Source organism: Palaemon carinicauda, chromosome 7, assembly GCF_036898095.1.
Source record: "Palaemon carinicauda isolate YSFRI2023 chromosome 7, ASM3689809v2, whole genome shotgun sequence".
In the NCBI taxonomy this organism is placed as follows: domain Eukaryota; kingdom Metazoa; phylum Arthropoda; class Malacostraca; order Decapoda; family Palaemonidae; genus Palaemon; species Palaemon carinicauda.
The window spans coordinates 89,516,375-89,534,518 of record NC_090731.1 but is presented as its reverse complement, the minus strand read 5'-3'; the positions used below and the strand labels follow the sequence as shown (position 1 = coordinate 89,534,518).

At 46.9% G+C, this 18,144-nt stretch overlaps 1 protein-coding gene across 1 annotated transcript in view; it reads right to left on the bottom strand.

Annotated features, from left to right (window-relative positions):
- The window catches only part of LOC137643961 (V-type proton ATPase subunit D-like), an 81,385-nt gene extending 64,693 nt beyond the window's left edge, over positions 1-16,692 (bottom strand). Inside the window, exons 1-2 of the mRNA XM_068376774.1 lie at positions 16,544-16,692; positions 7,170-7,287 (exon numbers count right to left, since the gene is read on the bottom strand). Coding sequence (XP_068232875.1) covers positions 7,170-7,287; positions 16,544-16,584 — 159 coding nt within the window. The 5' untranslated portion in view covers positions 16,585-16,692. The remainder of the gene's footprint in view (positions 1-7,169; positions 7,288-16,543) is intronic.
- Between the last annotated feature and the right edge of the window lie 1,452 nt (positions 16,693-18,144).

Genomic DNA, 18,144 nt, shown 5'->3' with positions numbered 1-18,144 from the left:
ATGGCTCGAAGGGAGGTCTCTTGAGAGACCTGAGGACTCGAACCACGTTCCAAGGAGGGGGTCTCACTTCCGACTGGGGGCAGGTAAGCTCATAGCTACGTATGAGTAAAGAGAGTTCTAGCGATGAAGAAATATCCACGCCCTTCAATCTGAAGGCCAAGCTTAAGGCTGAGCGATAACCTTTCACTGCCGAGACAGAAAGGCGCATTTCTTCTCGCAGATACACAAGGAAGTCCGCTATTGCTGGAATAGTGGCATCGAGTGGAGAGATACCCCTTCCACGACACCAACCACAAAAGACTCTCCACTTCGCTTGGTAGACTCCCTCAGAGGACCTTCGCAGGTGCCAAGACATTCTCTCCGCAACCTGTTGCGAAAAGCCTCTCTCCGCGAGGAGACGCTGGATAGTCTCCAGGCGTGAAGCCGAAGCGAGGCTACGGCCCTGTGAGGGACACCGGAGTGGGGTTGTCTGAGAAGCTCGTGTCGTGGAGGAAGCTCCCTTGGGAGTTCCGTCAGGAGTTGCAGAAGGTCCGGAAACCATTCCGCGTGATGCCATAGCGGAGCTACTAGAGTCATGGAACAGTTGACCGATAGTCTGGTCCTGTTGAGCACCCTTCTCCTCAGACAGAATGGTGGGAAGGCGTACACGTCGATGTTGTCCCACCGTTGCTGGAAAGCATCTTGCCAGAGTGCCTTGGGGTCCGGGACTGGTGAGCAGTACAGGGGCAGCTTGAAGTTCAAGGCTGTCGCGAACAAGTCCACCGTCGGGGAACCCCACAAAGTCAGGACTTTGTTGGCTATCTGAGGATCCAAAGACCACTCGGTACTCACTATCTGCGAAGCCCTGCTCAGACTGTCAGCGAGCACATTCCTCTTGCCAGGAATGAAGCGAGCTGATAGTGTTATCGAGTGGGTTTCGGTCCACCTCGAAGTCTCTACTGCAAGATGGGATAGCTGTTGCGAAAAAGTGCCTCCCTGCTTGTTGATATAAGCCACTACCGTGGTGTTGTCGCTCATCACCACCACGGAGTGACCCGCAAGGAACCGTTGGAACTGTTGAAGGGCCAGAAAGACGGCCTTCAATTCTAGCAGGTTGATGTGTAGGCACTTTTCTGATTCTGACCAAAGGCCTGAGGCCCTCTGGTTCAGAACGTGCGCCCCCCACCCTTCTTTTGACGCGTCCGAAAACAGAGTCAATTCCGGGGGGAGGACGAGAAGACTCGCTCCCTTTCGCAGGATCTCGTCGGCCAGCCACCACCGCAAGTCCGTCTGTTCCAGAGACCCCATTGGGATCAGAATGTCCGGGGAATCGGATCCTTGATTCCACCGGGACTTGAGCCGCCATTGAAGGGATCTCATCCTGAGGCGGCTGTTTGGAACCAGACGGGCCAGGGAGGATAGGTGGCCTAAGAGACGCAACCACGATTGGGCGGGGAGTTCTTTTCGCCTGAGGAAAGGTTCCGCCACCCTCCTCAGCCTTGCTATCCGGTCGTCTGATGGAAAGGCTTTGTGGAGATTGGTGTCTATTAGCATGCCTAGATAAACCAGTCGTTGGGACGGCTGCAGAGAGGACTTCACGAGGTTTACCACGATCCCCAGATCCTGGCAAAGATCTAGAAGCCTGTCTCGGTGTCGAAGAAGGGTCGACTCCGAGTCTGCTAGGATCAGCCAATCGTCTAGGTAACGAAGGAGACGAATGCCGTTCCTGTGCGCCCAAGTCGAAATCAGGGTGAACACTCTGGTGAACACCTGAGGAGCTGTGGAGAGACCGAAACACAGCACCTTGAACTGGTAGATCTTGTTGTCTAGGCAGAATCTCAGGTACTTCCTGGAGGACGGATGGATTGGGATCTGGAAGTACGCATCCTTTAGATCCAGTGTACACATGAAGTCTTGTGGTCTCACCGCAAGTCTGACCGTGTCTGCTGTCTCCATGCTGAACCGGGTTTGTTTGACAAACCTGTTCAGAGCCGAGAGATCGATGACGGGTCTCCAGCCTCCAGTAGCCTTCTTTACAAGAAAGAGTCGACTGAAGAAGCCTGGAGAGCCGTCCACGACCTCCTGGAGAGCACCCTTCTCGAACATGGTCTCGACTTCGGCCTGAAGGGCCAGCCCCTTTGCCGATCCCATGGCATAGGAGCTCAACGACACTGGATTCGCTGTCAGGGGAGGTTGAGATGACGTGAACGGGACGCGATAACCTTGGCCGATCACTGAGACCGTCCAAGCATCGGCCCCGTGATGTTGCCACCTGCGGACGCAACGCTGAAGGCATCCCCCCACAGGTGGACACGCAGGGGGACTGCCACCCCTAGGGCTTGCGGCCGCCACCCCTAGAAGTCTTGCCTCCCCTGGAGGACTTACCGCCCCTCTTGACCTTGGCTGGAAAGGGCTGGGGCTTAGACACCACTTTCTTAGCTGCCGGTGCCTGTTTGGGAGCCTTACGAGGCTGTTGCTGCTGTTGTGGCGGGGCTGGAGGCTTATAGGGCCGAGTTGTAAGGGCCCTGTGGAGGAGGGAGTCCGTGCTGGATTTCCTCCACCTCTCAGCCGTTCGCTCCAAGTCTTGAGGCTCAAACAGGCTTTCCCCCAGGAGGGAGGCATGTCGGAGCCTACACACATCTACGGCGGGGACCTTCGGATGGAATCTCTCGGACACAGCATCGCGACGCTTCAACACCGAGTTGGCCCACAGGTGGTAACCTGGTGCGCCAAAAACTCGATGGAGCGGGTGCCCGAGAGCAAGAAGGTCTCTAGGGCCTTCCTATTGGTCTCCTTGGACAAGTCCTCCGATCGCAATAGGATGCCCAGAGATCCTAACCAGAAGTCCAGCCACGAAGTGGCCTGCATGGCACACTTAGCGACCTTCTCGTGGTTAAGGATCTCTGCCGCCGAGAACGACACCTGCCGGGCAGAGAGTTTCTCCAAGGGAACTCCCTTCGCCAGCTCCTCCACAGAGTGATGGAGAGGAAGAGCGAGGTTGTGCTCACCCAGGATCTCGAAATACCTCCTCTGCTGAAGGCGAGGAGGAGGGATGAGTTTGTTCCCGGCAGTGGAACGACTGGAGGAGGCAAGAAGTGCGAGCTGAGCATTGGCCCTAGCTCTGGCACTCTTCAGCCCCCGAGACCAGGGCAGAGCTGCACTGGTCTTAGGGGCCTTCCGAACGTCAAACACTTTATCCAGAATCGTGTCTTTGCCTTCACGGGGGGGGATGACTGGATCCGTAAGACTGTTAAGTTGCCTTATCAGGTTTAGGACCTGCCAGAAGGCATGTTCGGATTCTTGCTGTTCTCCTCCCTGCGGGCTGGCAGCTAAGTCTCCTGCCCCAGGAATCTCTTCCTGGGGTGATACGTGGACATCCCCCTGGGTAGTCGTGGGTTCCTGACGAATCCTTGCAGAGGATTTAGGGATGGTCTTGGAATCCTTGGGTTCCCTCCTGGGAGGGATACAGGATCCCAACAACGAGGTTCGAGGGGCCCCTTCCTCACGAGACGATTCTCCTGCCTGAAGCGAAGTCTCCCCCCCTGGTGCCGAGGGGAAGACTACCGCCCCACTGGACTCACCTGAGGACGGAAAGGCCTCGTCCACGGGAGAAGGAGAGAGTACTCGTGCAGGAGAGGGGACCCTCGAGACCGACCTCTTGGGAACCAACTTCGCCCTGGGGGAAATCACCACGAAGTCCACTCCTCTCTTTCTCTTCAGCGTAGGAGAGACAGCCGCTGGTTTGTTACCCTGGCCGGCGAGTGCTGGTTTCATAACCCTCACTAACGCCCGTGCCAGCGGACCAAACCAAGTCTGCTGCTCAAAGGACACAGAGTCCGAAATCCTCGCTAAGGTGAAAGGGATCGGGCGATCCTTTGGAGTGGACACGACGGTACCTGCCTGAAAAGAAGGTGGGGAAGAAGGCTGTACTGACCTGTCTTCGTCCTGCAATACCAACCTGTGCTTGGATGGAGGTGATCCCGAGTGTCGTCTAGGAGCACGCGTCCCTGCTGCTACCACCGGCTGTGGAATTCGCCGCGAACTATGGTCGCCCGAGGGCGAACGGTCGCGCAAAGGCGAATGGTCGCGCGGGCGCACAGGCGAGCGGTCGCGCGGGCGCACAGGCGAGCGGTCGAGCTGTCGCGCGGGCGAGCTGTCGAGCGGTCGAGCGGGCGAGCGATCGCGCGGGCGCGCAGGCGAGTGGGCGGGCAGGTAAATGAACACGTGTCCGAGGCGACGAACGCAAGCGATGGCGCGACGGCGAGGGATCGTGCTGCCGCGTAGGTGAAGAAGATCGCTGGCGATAATGACCGCGTGATGGTAAGCGATGGCGAGCAGCATGTGTAGGTGAATGATCGCGTGATAGGGTGCGATGGTGATCAGCATCCGCAAGAGGGCGGTCGTTCAGGGTTGTGCGATGAGGAGCAGCATGCGTAAGCGGGCGATCGTGCAGGGTTGTGCGATGGCGAGCAGCATGCGCAGGTGAATGATCGCGTGAAAGGGTGCGATGGTGATCACCATCCGCAGGAGGGCGATCGTTCAGGGTTGTGCGATGAGGAGCAGCATGCGAAAGCGGGCGATCGTGCAGGGTTGTGCGATGGCGAGCAGCATGCTCAGGTGAATGATCGCGTGAAAGGGTGCGATGGTGATCAGCATCCGCAGGAGGGCGATCGTTCAGGGTCGTGCGATGAGGAGCAGCATGCGTAAGCGGGCGATCGTGCAGGGTTGTGCAATGGCGAGCAGCATGCGCAGGTGAATGATCGCGTGAAAGGGTGCGATGGTGATCAGCATCCGCAGGAGGGCGATCGTTCAGGGTAGTGCGATGAGGAGCAGCATGCGTAAGCGGGCGATCATGCAGGGTCGTGCGATGGCGAGCAGCATGTGTAGGTGATCGCTGGCGAGCTGGTGATCGCTGGCGAGCAGAAGGTCGACGCGTGTCCTGTGAGAGGACAGGTGGTGCGGCGCGTTCACGAGCAGGAACGGGAAGATCGCTGGCGCGTTGGCGAACATGTGTTTCTGACACACACGCAGCACGATGTTGCGTAGCCACAGGACCAGGTGGATGGTGAGCAGGGAGTTCAGCAGGAACTAAAGGGTGGTCAGAGACCGCAGGGCGATGGTCCTCAAGGAGAGAGCCGACGAGCAGGTGAGCGTCGGCGAGCAGGAGAGTCTTGGCGAGCAGGAGATCGTCGACGAGCAGGAGATCGCTGGCGAGCAGGAGATTGCTGGCGAGCAGGAGATCGCTGGCGAGCAGGGGATTGCTGGCGAGCAGGAGATCGCTGGCGAGCAGGGGATTGCTGGCGAGCAGGAGATCGCTGGCGAGCAGGGGATTGCTGGCGAGCAGGAGAGCGCTTGTGCGCTAGCCCTGCTCGCGTAAGGGAAGAATCCCTTAGCCCCGAAGGGACCGTTGCCCGTCGGGTGACGAGTTCTCCAGAAGGCGAAGATCCGGCAGGAGATGGTGAGCGGTCTGCAGAGAGGTTCAAGGAGGGCGGAGCAGTCGGTTGAGGCTGACGAGGAGAGTCCCCCCGGAGGACGAAGACCCAAAAAGGCGCCTCTTAGTCCCCCTGTAAGGGGAAGGGAGGCCCTTGTGGCGTAGAGGGCGGTGAGCCTTACGGCGGAGGCGGCCTCGGGGGAGATCGTCGGGACCATCGGTCCTCCGAAGGGGAGTCTCCGTCAAAACACTTCCCTCAGAAGGAAGCTGGGCAGCAGTCGAGACCGAAGGACTCACTTCCCCCTTCGAAGGATGCACGGAAGGAGGAGGAGAGCCTAAAGCACCATCACCAGCAACAGCACCTGCGTCGGAAGGCCCAGCCACGTCGGAGGCCTCTGTCACCACGACGTTGACAATAGACAGAGGGTCTACCTCCGCTACCACCGGCGACTGTTTAACAGCGGCCCCCAACGAGACAAGGTCAATAAGAGCGACCCTGGAGGGCAAGCCCTTAAGCCCCAGGGACGACCAAATCTGTAAAAGATCATCACTGGATAAGGCATTATTATCAATAACCTCCCCCGGAGGAGGAGGGGGAACCGCCTCGCTATGGGAGGCGACGCCCTCTCCCCCCACCGAAGGTAGGGAAACAGAACAAGGGCCTGCGCTCCCACTCAGACGACTCTCCTTAGGAGGCGGACGAGGGGGAGCTTCAGAGGAGGTTTGGGCGGCGGAAGAAGAGTCCCGAGAACCTTCCTCCTTCAAGGCTAACCCCGGAGGAGAACGATCTCTCTTGGAATTCTTCTTACGCCGACGGCCAAACCTCTCCCACTGGGAGGCAGACCACTCCCTGCACTCACGGCACATGTTATCCTGGTCGCACCGTCGGCCCCGACATTGAGGGCAGAGGGTGTGAGGATCCGTAATCACGTCCGACATGAAAGTCCCACAAGGACGGCCGGCAACTCCAGGGCATGTACGCATATTAAATAAAAGAAAATAACTGAAGGTCAACTTCCAACCAATCACACAAGCTGAAAAGAAAAAGAAGAAAATTAAAGGCTGTCACGAAGGCGATGAACAGACACGTCTGATCACCGCCGAGCCAAAAGTGAAGTGAAGCAAGTCACCGGTGTGTGGAGGGGGGAGGGGTAGCAAGCTACCCTTCCCCACCCCCCGCTAACTAGCGCGGGGGTAATTAACCCTCGTTAAAAACTATTGGCTCGTCATTTCAGCTGCGCTAAAAGTAATACCCTTTGTAAATAGCGTGGTTTGTATTTCGGTTACGGAACAAATAAGTTTCTAATTTGATTGATTCCATTGTTAGGAGAAAACACTAAAAGTTTTGATTCCTCCTTTTTTTCCTTATGACCTCAAACTAAGATCTGGATCATGTGGTTCAAGTTTTTACTAATCAGACTTTTTGATTCATTTGTAGTCCAAGGTAAAACCTTGGGCCATAACTGCTGATGAAATTTTCAGTTCCTTGACTACAGTACTATTTCTGAACCAAGTGCTCAGTATCAACATATCACACTATTCTTCTCTTACAAAATGAATTGGCCACTCCCGAAAAATTATACTGTAGTTCCTTCCGGTTATGTAACTGCATATTGAACCAGCAGTAGGGATTTCTGCTTCAGACGATAATTCATTATTTACTTACACATTAAGGCATGCATGCTAAAAGGAAATATTCATTGGTGTAGTAAATAATTTCCAGAATTCTAGTGATAAAATGAGACTTCACTAAACTCACCTCAACAATTTTGGCCAAGATCTGGCGGAACCGCATCTGAAGAGCTTCAGCTTTTTTCTTAAGCAGAGAATGTCCTTTCACTGCTCCAGCTAGACGTGCTTTCATCAATGTTTGTGCCCTGTATGTACAAATGAACATATTACTACATTTTTCTATTTGATGACTAACTTTGTTCAGACTTAATAGGTGCTTACATACTAAGATATGACACTATATTACAAAATCCTTGAGATAATAAACCATAACACTGTAAATGAAACAATGTAGTGTTTTGCCTTATTGAACTTTAGGTTCATCATGCCTGCAATGGTTATTCATTGGAAACTATATCATAAGCATCATAGCTTTCATTATAAGAAAAAGTACTGTATACAGTAACTACAATTAAAACTCTTACATTCTGTGGACTTAGTTTACATTTCATTTCTGAGATACTAATTCATTAAATTACAGTTCACAAAATAAAAAACTTTTAATTAAAGTACCGGTAATTTGTTTGTATCCTAACTATACAAATCTGGGTCAATTCAAGGAGTATGACGTCGGCAAAGCTGAAACAGTTGTTATACTTTTAACAAGGTAAACCTAGTTGGTCACCAGGTGGCGGGGAAGCCCCACCTACCTGACAGGTAGAGTAACCTTCACTTTGATATTTGGCCTGGTGCTTATTGGGTTGCCTATACTGGTGAATTAAGAAACCTTCGGTATATAGATTACCTTTTACTATACAGTATACTGTACTTAGAAATCCAAGATAAATTAAGTAAAGATGATTCTATACCATGCTTTTGCTAAACACACCGCCTAAAACCGAAACTAATGCTTTGCTTATGTTCCATGGCCGATCATAACAAGCAAACAAACGCATTTTAACATCTGTGTATCAATAGTTTTTCCAGCAACAGATATCTAACCACGTTTTGGTTACGTAATAATAATGATATCGTTAATGTCGTTTTACTTTATTTTTATAAATTCAAAATAAACGAAAAATGTTATTTTCATTAGTAAAATAAATTTTTGAATATACTTACCCGATAATCATGTAGCTGTCAACTCCGTTGCCCGACAGAATTCTACGGGAGGGATACGCCAGCTATCACTATACTAGAAGGGGGTGTACTCACAAGCGCCACCTGTGGCCAGGTACTACAGTACTTGTTGTTGACGCCACCTCACTTTTTCCTCGGTCCACTGGTTCTCTATGGGGAGGAAGGGTGGGTCAATTAAATCATGATTATCGGGTAAGTATATTCAAAAATTTATTTTACTAATGAAAATAACATTTTTCAATATTAAACTTACCCGATAATCATGTAGCTGATTCACACCCAGGGGGGTGGGTGAAAAACCAGTGTACAAGACTAAAGGATAGCTAAGTATCCCGTATTTCATATAATCAGATATCCACAATAACAATGAAATAATAAGTACCTGGTAAGGAAGTCGACTTGAACCGTTACTCTGCCTTTAATAAGATCGTCTTCCTTACTGAGCGCAGCGTTCCTCTTGGAAGGCTGAATCAACTCAAAGGTGCTAAAGTATACAGGGCTGCAACCCATACTAAAGAACCTCATCACAACCTTTAACCTCGGCGCTTCTCAAGAAAGAATTGACCACCCGCCAAATCAACAAGGATGTGGAAGGCTTCTTAGCCGACCGTACAACCCATAAAAAGTATTCAAGAGAAAGGTTAAAAGGTTATGGGATTATGGGAATGTAGTGGCTGAGCCCTCGCCTACTACTGCATTCGTTGCTACGAATGGTCCCAGGGTGTAGCAGTACTCGTAAAGAGACTGGACATCTTTGAGATAGAATGATGCGAACACTGACTTGCTTCTCCAATAGGTTGCATCCATAACACTCTGCAGAGAATGGCTCTGTTTGAAGGCCACAGAAGTAGCCACAGCTCCCACTTCATGTGTCCTTACCTTCAGCAAAGCAAGGTCTTCTTCCTTCAGATGAGAATGTGTTTCTCTAATCAGAAGCCTGAATAGTCAGAAACTGAGTTCTTAGAACTTGGAAAAGAAGGTTTCTTGATAGCACACTATAAGGCTTCTGATTGTCCTCGTAAAGGTTAAGACCTTTTTAGATAGTACCTAAGAGCTCTAACTGGGCAAAGTACTCTCTCCAGTTCATTCCCCACCAAGTTGGACAGGCTTGGGATCTCGAACGACTTAGGCCAAGGACGTGAAGGAAGCTCGTTTAGCAAAAACCGAGCTGCAAGGAACATGTAGCCGTTTCAGATGTGAAAACAATGATCCTGCTGAAGGCGTGGATCTCACTTACTCTTTTAGCTGTTGTCAAGCACACGAGGAAAAGAGTTTTTAATGTGAGGTCCTAAAAAGAGGCTGATTGGAGAGGTTCAAATCTCGATGACATAAGGAACCTTAGGACCACGTCTAGATTCCAGCCTGGAGTGGACAACCGACGTTCCTTTGAGGTCTCAAAAGACCTAGGGAGGTCCTGTAGATCTTTGTTGGTGGAAAGATCCAAGCCTCTGTGGCGGAAAACCGCTGCCAACATACTTCTGTAACCCTTGATCGTAGGAGCTGAAAGGGATCTTACTTTCCTTAGATATAACAGGAAGTCAGCAATCTGGGTTACAGTGGTACTGGTTGAGGAAACTGCATTGGTCTTGTACCAGCTACGGAAGACTTCCCCTTGAGACTGATAGATTCCGAGAGTGGATGTTCTCCTTGCTTTGGCAATCGCTCTGGCTGCCTCCTTCGAAAAGCCCCTAGCTCTTGAGTGTCTTTCGAAAGTCTGAAGGCAGTCAGACGAAGAGCGTGGAGGATTGGGTGTACCTTCTTTACGTGAGGTAGACGTAGAAGGTTCACTCCTAGAGGAAGAGTCCTGGGAATGTCGACCAGCCATTGCAGTACCTCTAAGAACCATTCTCTCGCGGGCCAGAGCGGAGCCAACCAACGTCAGCCGTGTCCCTTGCGAGAGGAGAACTTCTGAAGTACCCTGTTGACAATCTTGAACGGCGGGAATGCATACAGGTCGAGATGGAACCAATCCAGCAGAAAAGCATCCACGTGAACTGCTGCTGGGTCTGGAATCGGAGAACAATACAATAGGAGTCTCTAGGTTATCGAGGTAGCGAACAGATCTATGGTTGGCTGACCCCACAGGGCCCAAAGTCTGCTGCAAACATTCTTGTGAAGGGTCCACTCTGTGGGGATGACCTGACCCTTCCGGCTGAGGTGATCTGCCATGACATTCATACCGCCCTGAATGAACCTCGTTACCAGCGTGAGCTTTCGATCTTTAGACCAGATGAGGAGGTCCCTTGCGATCTAGAACAACTTCACGAAAGAGTCCCTCCCTGCTTGAAGATGTAAGCCAGGGCTGTGGTGTTGTCAGAGTCCCCCTCCACCACTTTGTTAAGCTGGAGGGACTTGAAGTTTATCAAGGCCAGAAGAACCGCCAACAACTCCTGCAATTGATGTGAAGTGTCCTTTGCTCCTGATTCCATGTTCTCGATCATTCCTGTCCGTCCAAAGTCGCACCCCAGCCCGTGTCTGATGTGCCCGAGAGGAGACGGCGGTCGGGTTTCTGAACAGCCAAAGGTAGACTTCCTTGAGAAGAAAGCTGTTCTTACACCACGCGAGAGAAGACCTCCTCTCTTCGGAAACAGGAACTGAGACCGTCTCTAGCGTCATGTCCTTTATCCAGTGAGCAGCTAGATGATACTGAAGGGGGGGAGGAGGATTCTCCCTAATACGATGAACAGGGCCAGCGATGAAAGTGTCCCTGTTAGACTCATCCACTACCTGACTGAGCATCGGTTCCTTCTCAGCATGCTCTGGATGCATTCTAGGGCTTGGAAGATCCTTGGGGCCGACGGAAAAGCCCGAAAAGCTCGACTCTGAAGATCCATACCCAGGGAGACAATGGTCTGGGATGGGATGAGCTGAGACTCCTCAAAATTGACCAGGAGGCCCAGTTCCTTGGTCAAATCCATAGTCCATCTGAGAATCTCCAGACAGCGACGACTTGTGGGAGCTCTTAAAAGCCAGTCGTCTGACGGAGCCGGACACAAGATCATGGTACTGCTGCACAGTCTGTGAACTGTCAACCATGGGGAAGCGAGGAAGTACAGTGACAACCCGAAGCTGTCTAGACTGTCTGGGTCGTACAGACAACTCCTTATCGGGTTGCTGAGGTTGCCGCACTGCGTCACAACAAGTCACTTCTGCTGGTTGTTGAACGTCTTCCCAGTGACACACTGACTCCGTAAACAAAAAATCCTTTAACAAGGACTAAGCTTGGACTGCATGTCTTGCAACACAGCTCAAGGTCTAAGGGAGCAGGTGTGGTAACAGACGGGGTTAGTGACTGAAGTGGAACCATTACCTTCCCTGGAAGCATGTTATGCTTAAATAAAAGTCCATAGGAGGCTACGCAGCTAAAGGCTCCTCTCCAAATGACAGAGTCCTCAAGGGAATATCAGAAGGAGGGAGAAAAGCACTTTCTCATCTACAGGGACCATATCCGAGAAAAGTTAAGTTCTCTCAGTGAGGGTTTCAATGGTGCAAAAGCAGCAGACTAGAAGGCAACGTTATGAAACTGCTTGACAGTCTAGTGAGTTGGCAACAACCAAAGATGTATGACTGAGAAGCATGCGGTAAGGTATGCAGAGCATGTTGTATGCAGAGCATGCTGTATGCAGAGCATGTTGTATGCAGAGCATGCTGAATGCAGAGCATGCTGTATGCAGAGCATGCTGTATGCAGAGCATGCTGAATGCAGAGCATGCTGAATGCAGAGCATGCTGTATGCAGAGCATGTTGTATGCAGAGCATGCTGTATGCAGAGCATGCTGTATGAAGAGCATGTTGTATGCAGAGCATGCTGAATGCAGAGCATGCTGAATGCAGAGCATGCTGTATGCAGAGCATGTAGTATGCAGAGCATGCTGTATGCAGAGCATGCTGTATGCAGAGCATGCTGTATGTAGAGCATGCTGTAAGGTAAGCAGAGCGTGTTGCATGGCGTTTAACATTTCTCAGAAATTCCATGACCAGTGCTAGAGTGCTTCATGCATGCTTGCATGGGGTTTTAATATCAACATAATATTTACCTTACATTCATAACTCATGATTCATTTTTGTTTGAAGATATTTTTGCCATATTTTGCGATATTGTTAAAAATATATTGCAAGGAATACATATATATTTTTATATAAGTAAGACAAATAACCTCCATTATCATAATGTTTGTGTAGGCATACATGTATATGATTACAAATGCAAGTTATGAAAGTAATGAGGTGTTATTATTGTCATTTGTAATTTCTCAAGATGAGGAGAAAGTGGCAGATGCATGCGTTGAGGTGGCTGACTCATAGCATGAGGTTGCTGCCTCATGAGTTGCGCTTGCTGTAAGGGTTGCGGATGCGCAGTAGCAGGTTCCTGAGGAACGAGTTAAGGTTCCTGAGGTGTGAGCTGCGAGAGTTGATGTAGCGGCTGCGCAGAACGCAGTTCTTGTCTCGCGAGTTGAGGTTCCTGAGGAGCTAGCCTAAGCTGCAGCGAGTGCTGAGGTGGCTGCCTCATTGATGGAAGAGGTAGTCGTACCTCAAGAGATTGTTGCCTCTCTGGTGGAACCGCAAGCGGAAGCGGAGGAAGTAAGGCATAAGATTCCTGCTCCCATTGCTGAGGTTGCCTTAAGGAAGGCGGAGGTTGCTGCACACCACTGGTAACTGGCAACTCAGTACGCGGAAAGGTATCCTGAGGAACCTCAACATCGTACGCCTGGCAGACTGGACTGCGGTGAGGCGGAGCGATCGCAGGAGGAGGTGTAACCTTCTCAGCCTGACACTCACGCATTAAGACCGCAAGCTGTGACTGCATGGACTGCAGCAAAGTCATCTTGGGGTCGGCAGACGCTAAGGTCTGCTGAGGCAAAGCCTTAACAGAAGATGAGGACTGTTACGGCATCACCTTACCTCTCTTAGGAGGTGTGCAGTCACCTGATGACTGCGGAGAGTCAGAGCTAACCCAATGACTGCATCCGGGTTGTAGAACTCTAACTTCGTACGTCTGGCATAGGTCTGGACTTTACGTTTAAGAGATCTTGAGACCTGAGACCAGCGTTTTCTCCCCGAAATTTCTTCTGCAGACGAGCAAAATAAGGGCTCAATCGTCTGCGGGTGGGAGTGACGGTCTCTGTAAGACACGCCCGCAACCACCGAGGATACTTCTGTGCGCCGATCAAGGCCTGCCGAATCCTTTTGCCCTTCGACATTGCTTCTCCCCTGGGCTTGGGAGCTTGCAAGAGGTCCCGGACTGGGAGGACGACTGGCACGCACAGAAGTACCCTCACGCACAACACTGACACTTTGCGCTAATCACTTATCACTTTTGATTTTCTGTTTGCACTTATTTCACTGAACTCGAAACTTTAAGTGGTTTGTACCTGAAACACGCAATTCTATCCTTTCTCAAAAGTTAGTAATTGCGAAAACAGAATTACAATGTAACAGAAAAATCTAATGAAAGATAAATAATTCAGTGGCTGGAAAGAGACTAAACACTAGATCAAATAAACTACGTTTAAATTCTCTAGAAACGTTTACCTTCTTCCCCTAAAGAGACTAGGGAGAAGAGCAAAAACGATAACAACGTTACTCGCTTGAACGAAACGTTTATCCTCCTCTTTCTCCCTCCGTCTCTATCTCTCTCTCTCTTGACTTAGAACCTGAGAGAAGAGCCCAATCATATATATCGTTAAAACATATTATTGTTAAAGGAAAATATTTCTCAAAATGAAAAGTTCCTTTATTAGAATTAAAACCATTAAGTTAAGAAAGAATGAACAAAACGCTAGACACGGTTACTCTTACTGCAACGTGACACCGTGAAAATTCTCTCTCTATCGTAACGATAGAACGCAAGTTGAACGTTCTGAACGTCAACAACTGCAGAGACAAAACAAAACGTTAGTTCAACTTTGAAAACAGTACGAGACTATCAAAGAAATTCTTTCAAAAACATTAAAATAGCATAATATGTTAACAGGTAAAACCGAAATGACGGGCTCAATGTTAATTAACTTCGGTACCAAGAAAAGACCGCCTACTATTAGGAAAGGTCGAATATAAACAAATATAAAAATTAATTTTAATAAGTTTATAATAAAAGGAAGTTAATCGAAGAGGCCTATAAAAGGCGGAGAGATATAAAATAAATCTATAACAAAATTAAGAAAGAGAGTCTATACTCTCTTAGACACCAACACTTCCGTCTAAGGGAAGGGTCGGCCATTTAAAGGTGAAAGAGAGTTCATACTCTCTTCGTCACCATAATAATTAAATTAATTCCAAAAGCTAGCTAAGCTAACATAGAAGTTTCCAGTATAGCGAATAGCTGCAAATTTTAGAGAAATACTTCACCAAACCGTGAACAATACTCCAAAATCATAAGCGTATCCAAGAACGTCTTGCCGGAAGCACGACAGAGGAAAAAGTGAGGTGGCGTCAACAACAAGTACTGTAGTACCTGGCCACAGGTGGCGCTTGTGAGTACACCCCCTTCTAGTATAGTATAGTGATAGCTGGCGTATCCCTCCCGTAGAATTCTGTCGGGCAACGGAGTTGACAGCTACATGATTATCGGGTAAGTTTAATATTGAAAAAGCGATTTTATATCATATTTTCCTAAAACGTCACCTAAAATAGGAAACATTGTTTTGTTTATGGTTCATCGCCGATCATAAACGCATTCACACATCCAAGTGATAACTAATGATACTAAGAGCTTTTAGTAAAGATGATGTTATTACAAATATTTTACTTTCCATATCCCTAAAAATTCCTACACATCACATAATAGGGAGCCCATTCTGTCTACGTTTAGTCAATAATAACACATTACCGCTAATGACTGTATGATGTGACAAAGATGATGGTGCAAGATTAGAGAGCATAATTTGAATCAAGGTGGATTTTTAATGAAAAATAAATATGCTAATCTAAATTTTATTACTATCGTTATGACCGCTACCGCTACCATTAAAATTATCGAGAGGTTAATGAAAGATAAAGGTTGCTGAGAATGCAACCATAACCAGATGTTTACATTTTGTCAGCTGGCCTCGCATAGAAAAAATTTGATTTCATTGTTATGGAATATTTCCTCAAATAGGCTATCTATAACAAATTTATGACAATAATATGAAAGGTAAATATGGTTTGGTTACCTTTGTTATCAGTTTTCATACCAAAGCTTAGGCTAGCATACCAATAAACCACTTGGAATTCAAGGTGTGATTTTCTTAATGGTTGTATAAGACAACCCCCAATTTTCAGGGGTGAATTTCAGGATTTAAGGGTCGTCTTATACGCGGAATGAATTAATGATTTGAAGTTCTCTGGCATCCTGACATCGAAGGAAATACATGGGACATTTTATAAAGCAATTCAACAAGAAGTGTGTTGAGAGATTAGAAATACATGTATCATAGTTTGAGTAGCCTGTTTTAAGTGTTAATATTTACCCCTACAGGATTCTGTAAAGACATTAAACAAGAATAAAACATTTAAGGTTGGTTAGGGGAGGGGAACATAAGTTCCATGCCATTTGTAAAAAATTATTATTTACCAAGTTGTCTCTACTTATTATGGGGCTTCGACCTTATCCATATCTAGCCTGACCTGAGATTCATGGGTAATACTTGAACATTCTTATTAACCAACATTCTTGTATCTCTGAATAGCAAGCTGGATTCATTTTTATCGGTCAAAAGCATCATCAGCTTTATTTGCCTAAACAGTCATTCTATCTGAAGAATGTTAAAGCTTTATTAGCAGTCCTTTTTAACTAAAAACTCATTTTTAACTATACCATGCCTAAACGAGACAGCCTCTGATTTGAAGTTGTGGAGGCCTAGTGATCGCCAGACTGTGGATAGAGTCCCATTCAAACTCATTAGTTCCTTTAGTGTCTGCAACCTCACCATCACTGTGCGCTAAAGTTGGGTAGTTTTGGTTAGCCTATAGGTCTACCTGCTGATTCATCAGCAACCATGGCCTCGCCATCCCTAGCACTAGCTTGGATAGAGAAGGGGCTAGGCCACTGATCATAAGTGGATATGGTCAGTCTCATGGTATTATCCTTGCTATGGCAAAATCCCTGTCCTTTGCTGCTGCCATTCATGATTAACCTTTAAAATTCTACAATTGTGGTGTACCAAAATTTTGAATCAGGTTAAGGTAAATTAGGGGGCTAAGCTACATCAACTTGGTCTGGCCTACTTCATCAAGAGAGACAAAAAGACAACACAGTTTACACGGCTTTGATTTAAGGCCAAAAACTTTTAATAATAACCATCATGCCCCCAAAACAACCTAATAAATTGTAATACTCACCCCCGAGAGGGGAAAATGTTAATTTTGTCTTTCCCCGACATTTCTGGGTTTTCTTGTTAGCCTGTCAAACCTCGGGACTGTTTACTAACCCGGTAGATCTTCGACTTAGAAATAGAGATCAATAGTATTTTTATTAAAGTTACTATTTCAATTGTGATTGTCTAACTTGGATATCTAAAAGCTACTTTGAATTATTTTTTATAATTATAAATTCTTATGATATATTTATATATAATCTTTCCATAGATATACCAAAAATATTGCTATCCAAATGTAGTTATCGTACATCTACACAGTCGAGGGTATGACAAGTCAGCTGATGAAAAGATGTTCGAATCTATTATCCGAATTACAATGTTACGGTAAATATCATTGGTATTTTTTTCTTTTTAGCGAACTATTTTGTCTTATTATATTTATTATTTATATTTTATATAATTTTTATCAACATATATATTCTCTGTTTTTACTTATGAACACTTAATCATAAATAAGTTCTTTTGCGTAAAACGAACATTTTTATGCTCCATACAGAATCGAAGTATCTTACTGGGGATGGTTTGCCTTTTCAATGATTCATATTAATCTATTGTACTTAATACTAATGTCTTTATCGTTTTAGACCTAAATTCATTTAATTTTTGTAATAGTCTAGACATTGTCAAATACAAGATCATCAATTATTAAATCAACCACAATCGTGTTCCATATGAAATCGAATTATTTCATATCTTTATTCCAACTAATAAGAACAAAAACATATTTTTGATAATGCAGAAACTTTGACCAGGCATAGCCTACGTTGTATATAGTTTTAATTGATGAAATTAATGATACTTTATTAATTTTTAGAGTAGAGAAGTGCAATATTTATCCGGTGCATAAACTTAGGCTTTATTTTTTATACTGTATTACCATTTGCCTACAGTAAAAATGAGAGTAAATGTGTGTTCATTGATGAAGTTAATAGAAGAAAAAAAATAAGATGTTATCAATATTCCATGTAGCCATGGTAACTTACGAAAAATAAGATGCACCCATTGATGAAAAAGACTATAGGCCTAATCATTAAAAACGTATTTCCTTTGTTTAATGGGAATACATTAGAGGAAAAAATTAACAAATGCGTAAAGAGGGAAAGGGAAGTCGGTTAGAAACTGAAAGCGCAAGAAGGGAATACAAAATCGTAGAGTTCCAATAAAGACATAGGTGAGCATGTAAAGCGAGAAATGGTGAATTAGAGAGCTATATCGAGAGAATCGCTGCATTGACTCACTGAATTGTATCCTAGCTACTGACCTAAAATATATAAGTTGTTACTATAGCAAAGAGTTTTGAATCAATTAAGATAACATTTCAAACACTGATGGCTCAAAAACTGAGAGAATGACCTTTGCTGACAATAGCCTACTGAGAGAAGAAGTAGAGTTGAAATAGCTCTCAGATACATATTAATTCTTAATGTGAGATCTACCTTAAGTGGAAATGTGCATTTCGCAGATAACACAATGAGAGACGAGGAAGTAGATAAAATAAAGATTATGGTTGCTAATACTGAAATGTGAAACACGGGAAAACTAACAATGATATACATAATATTA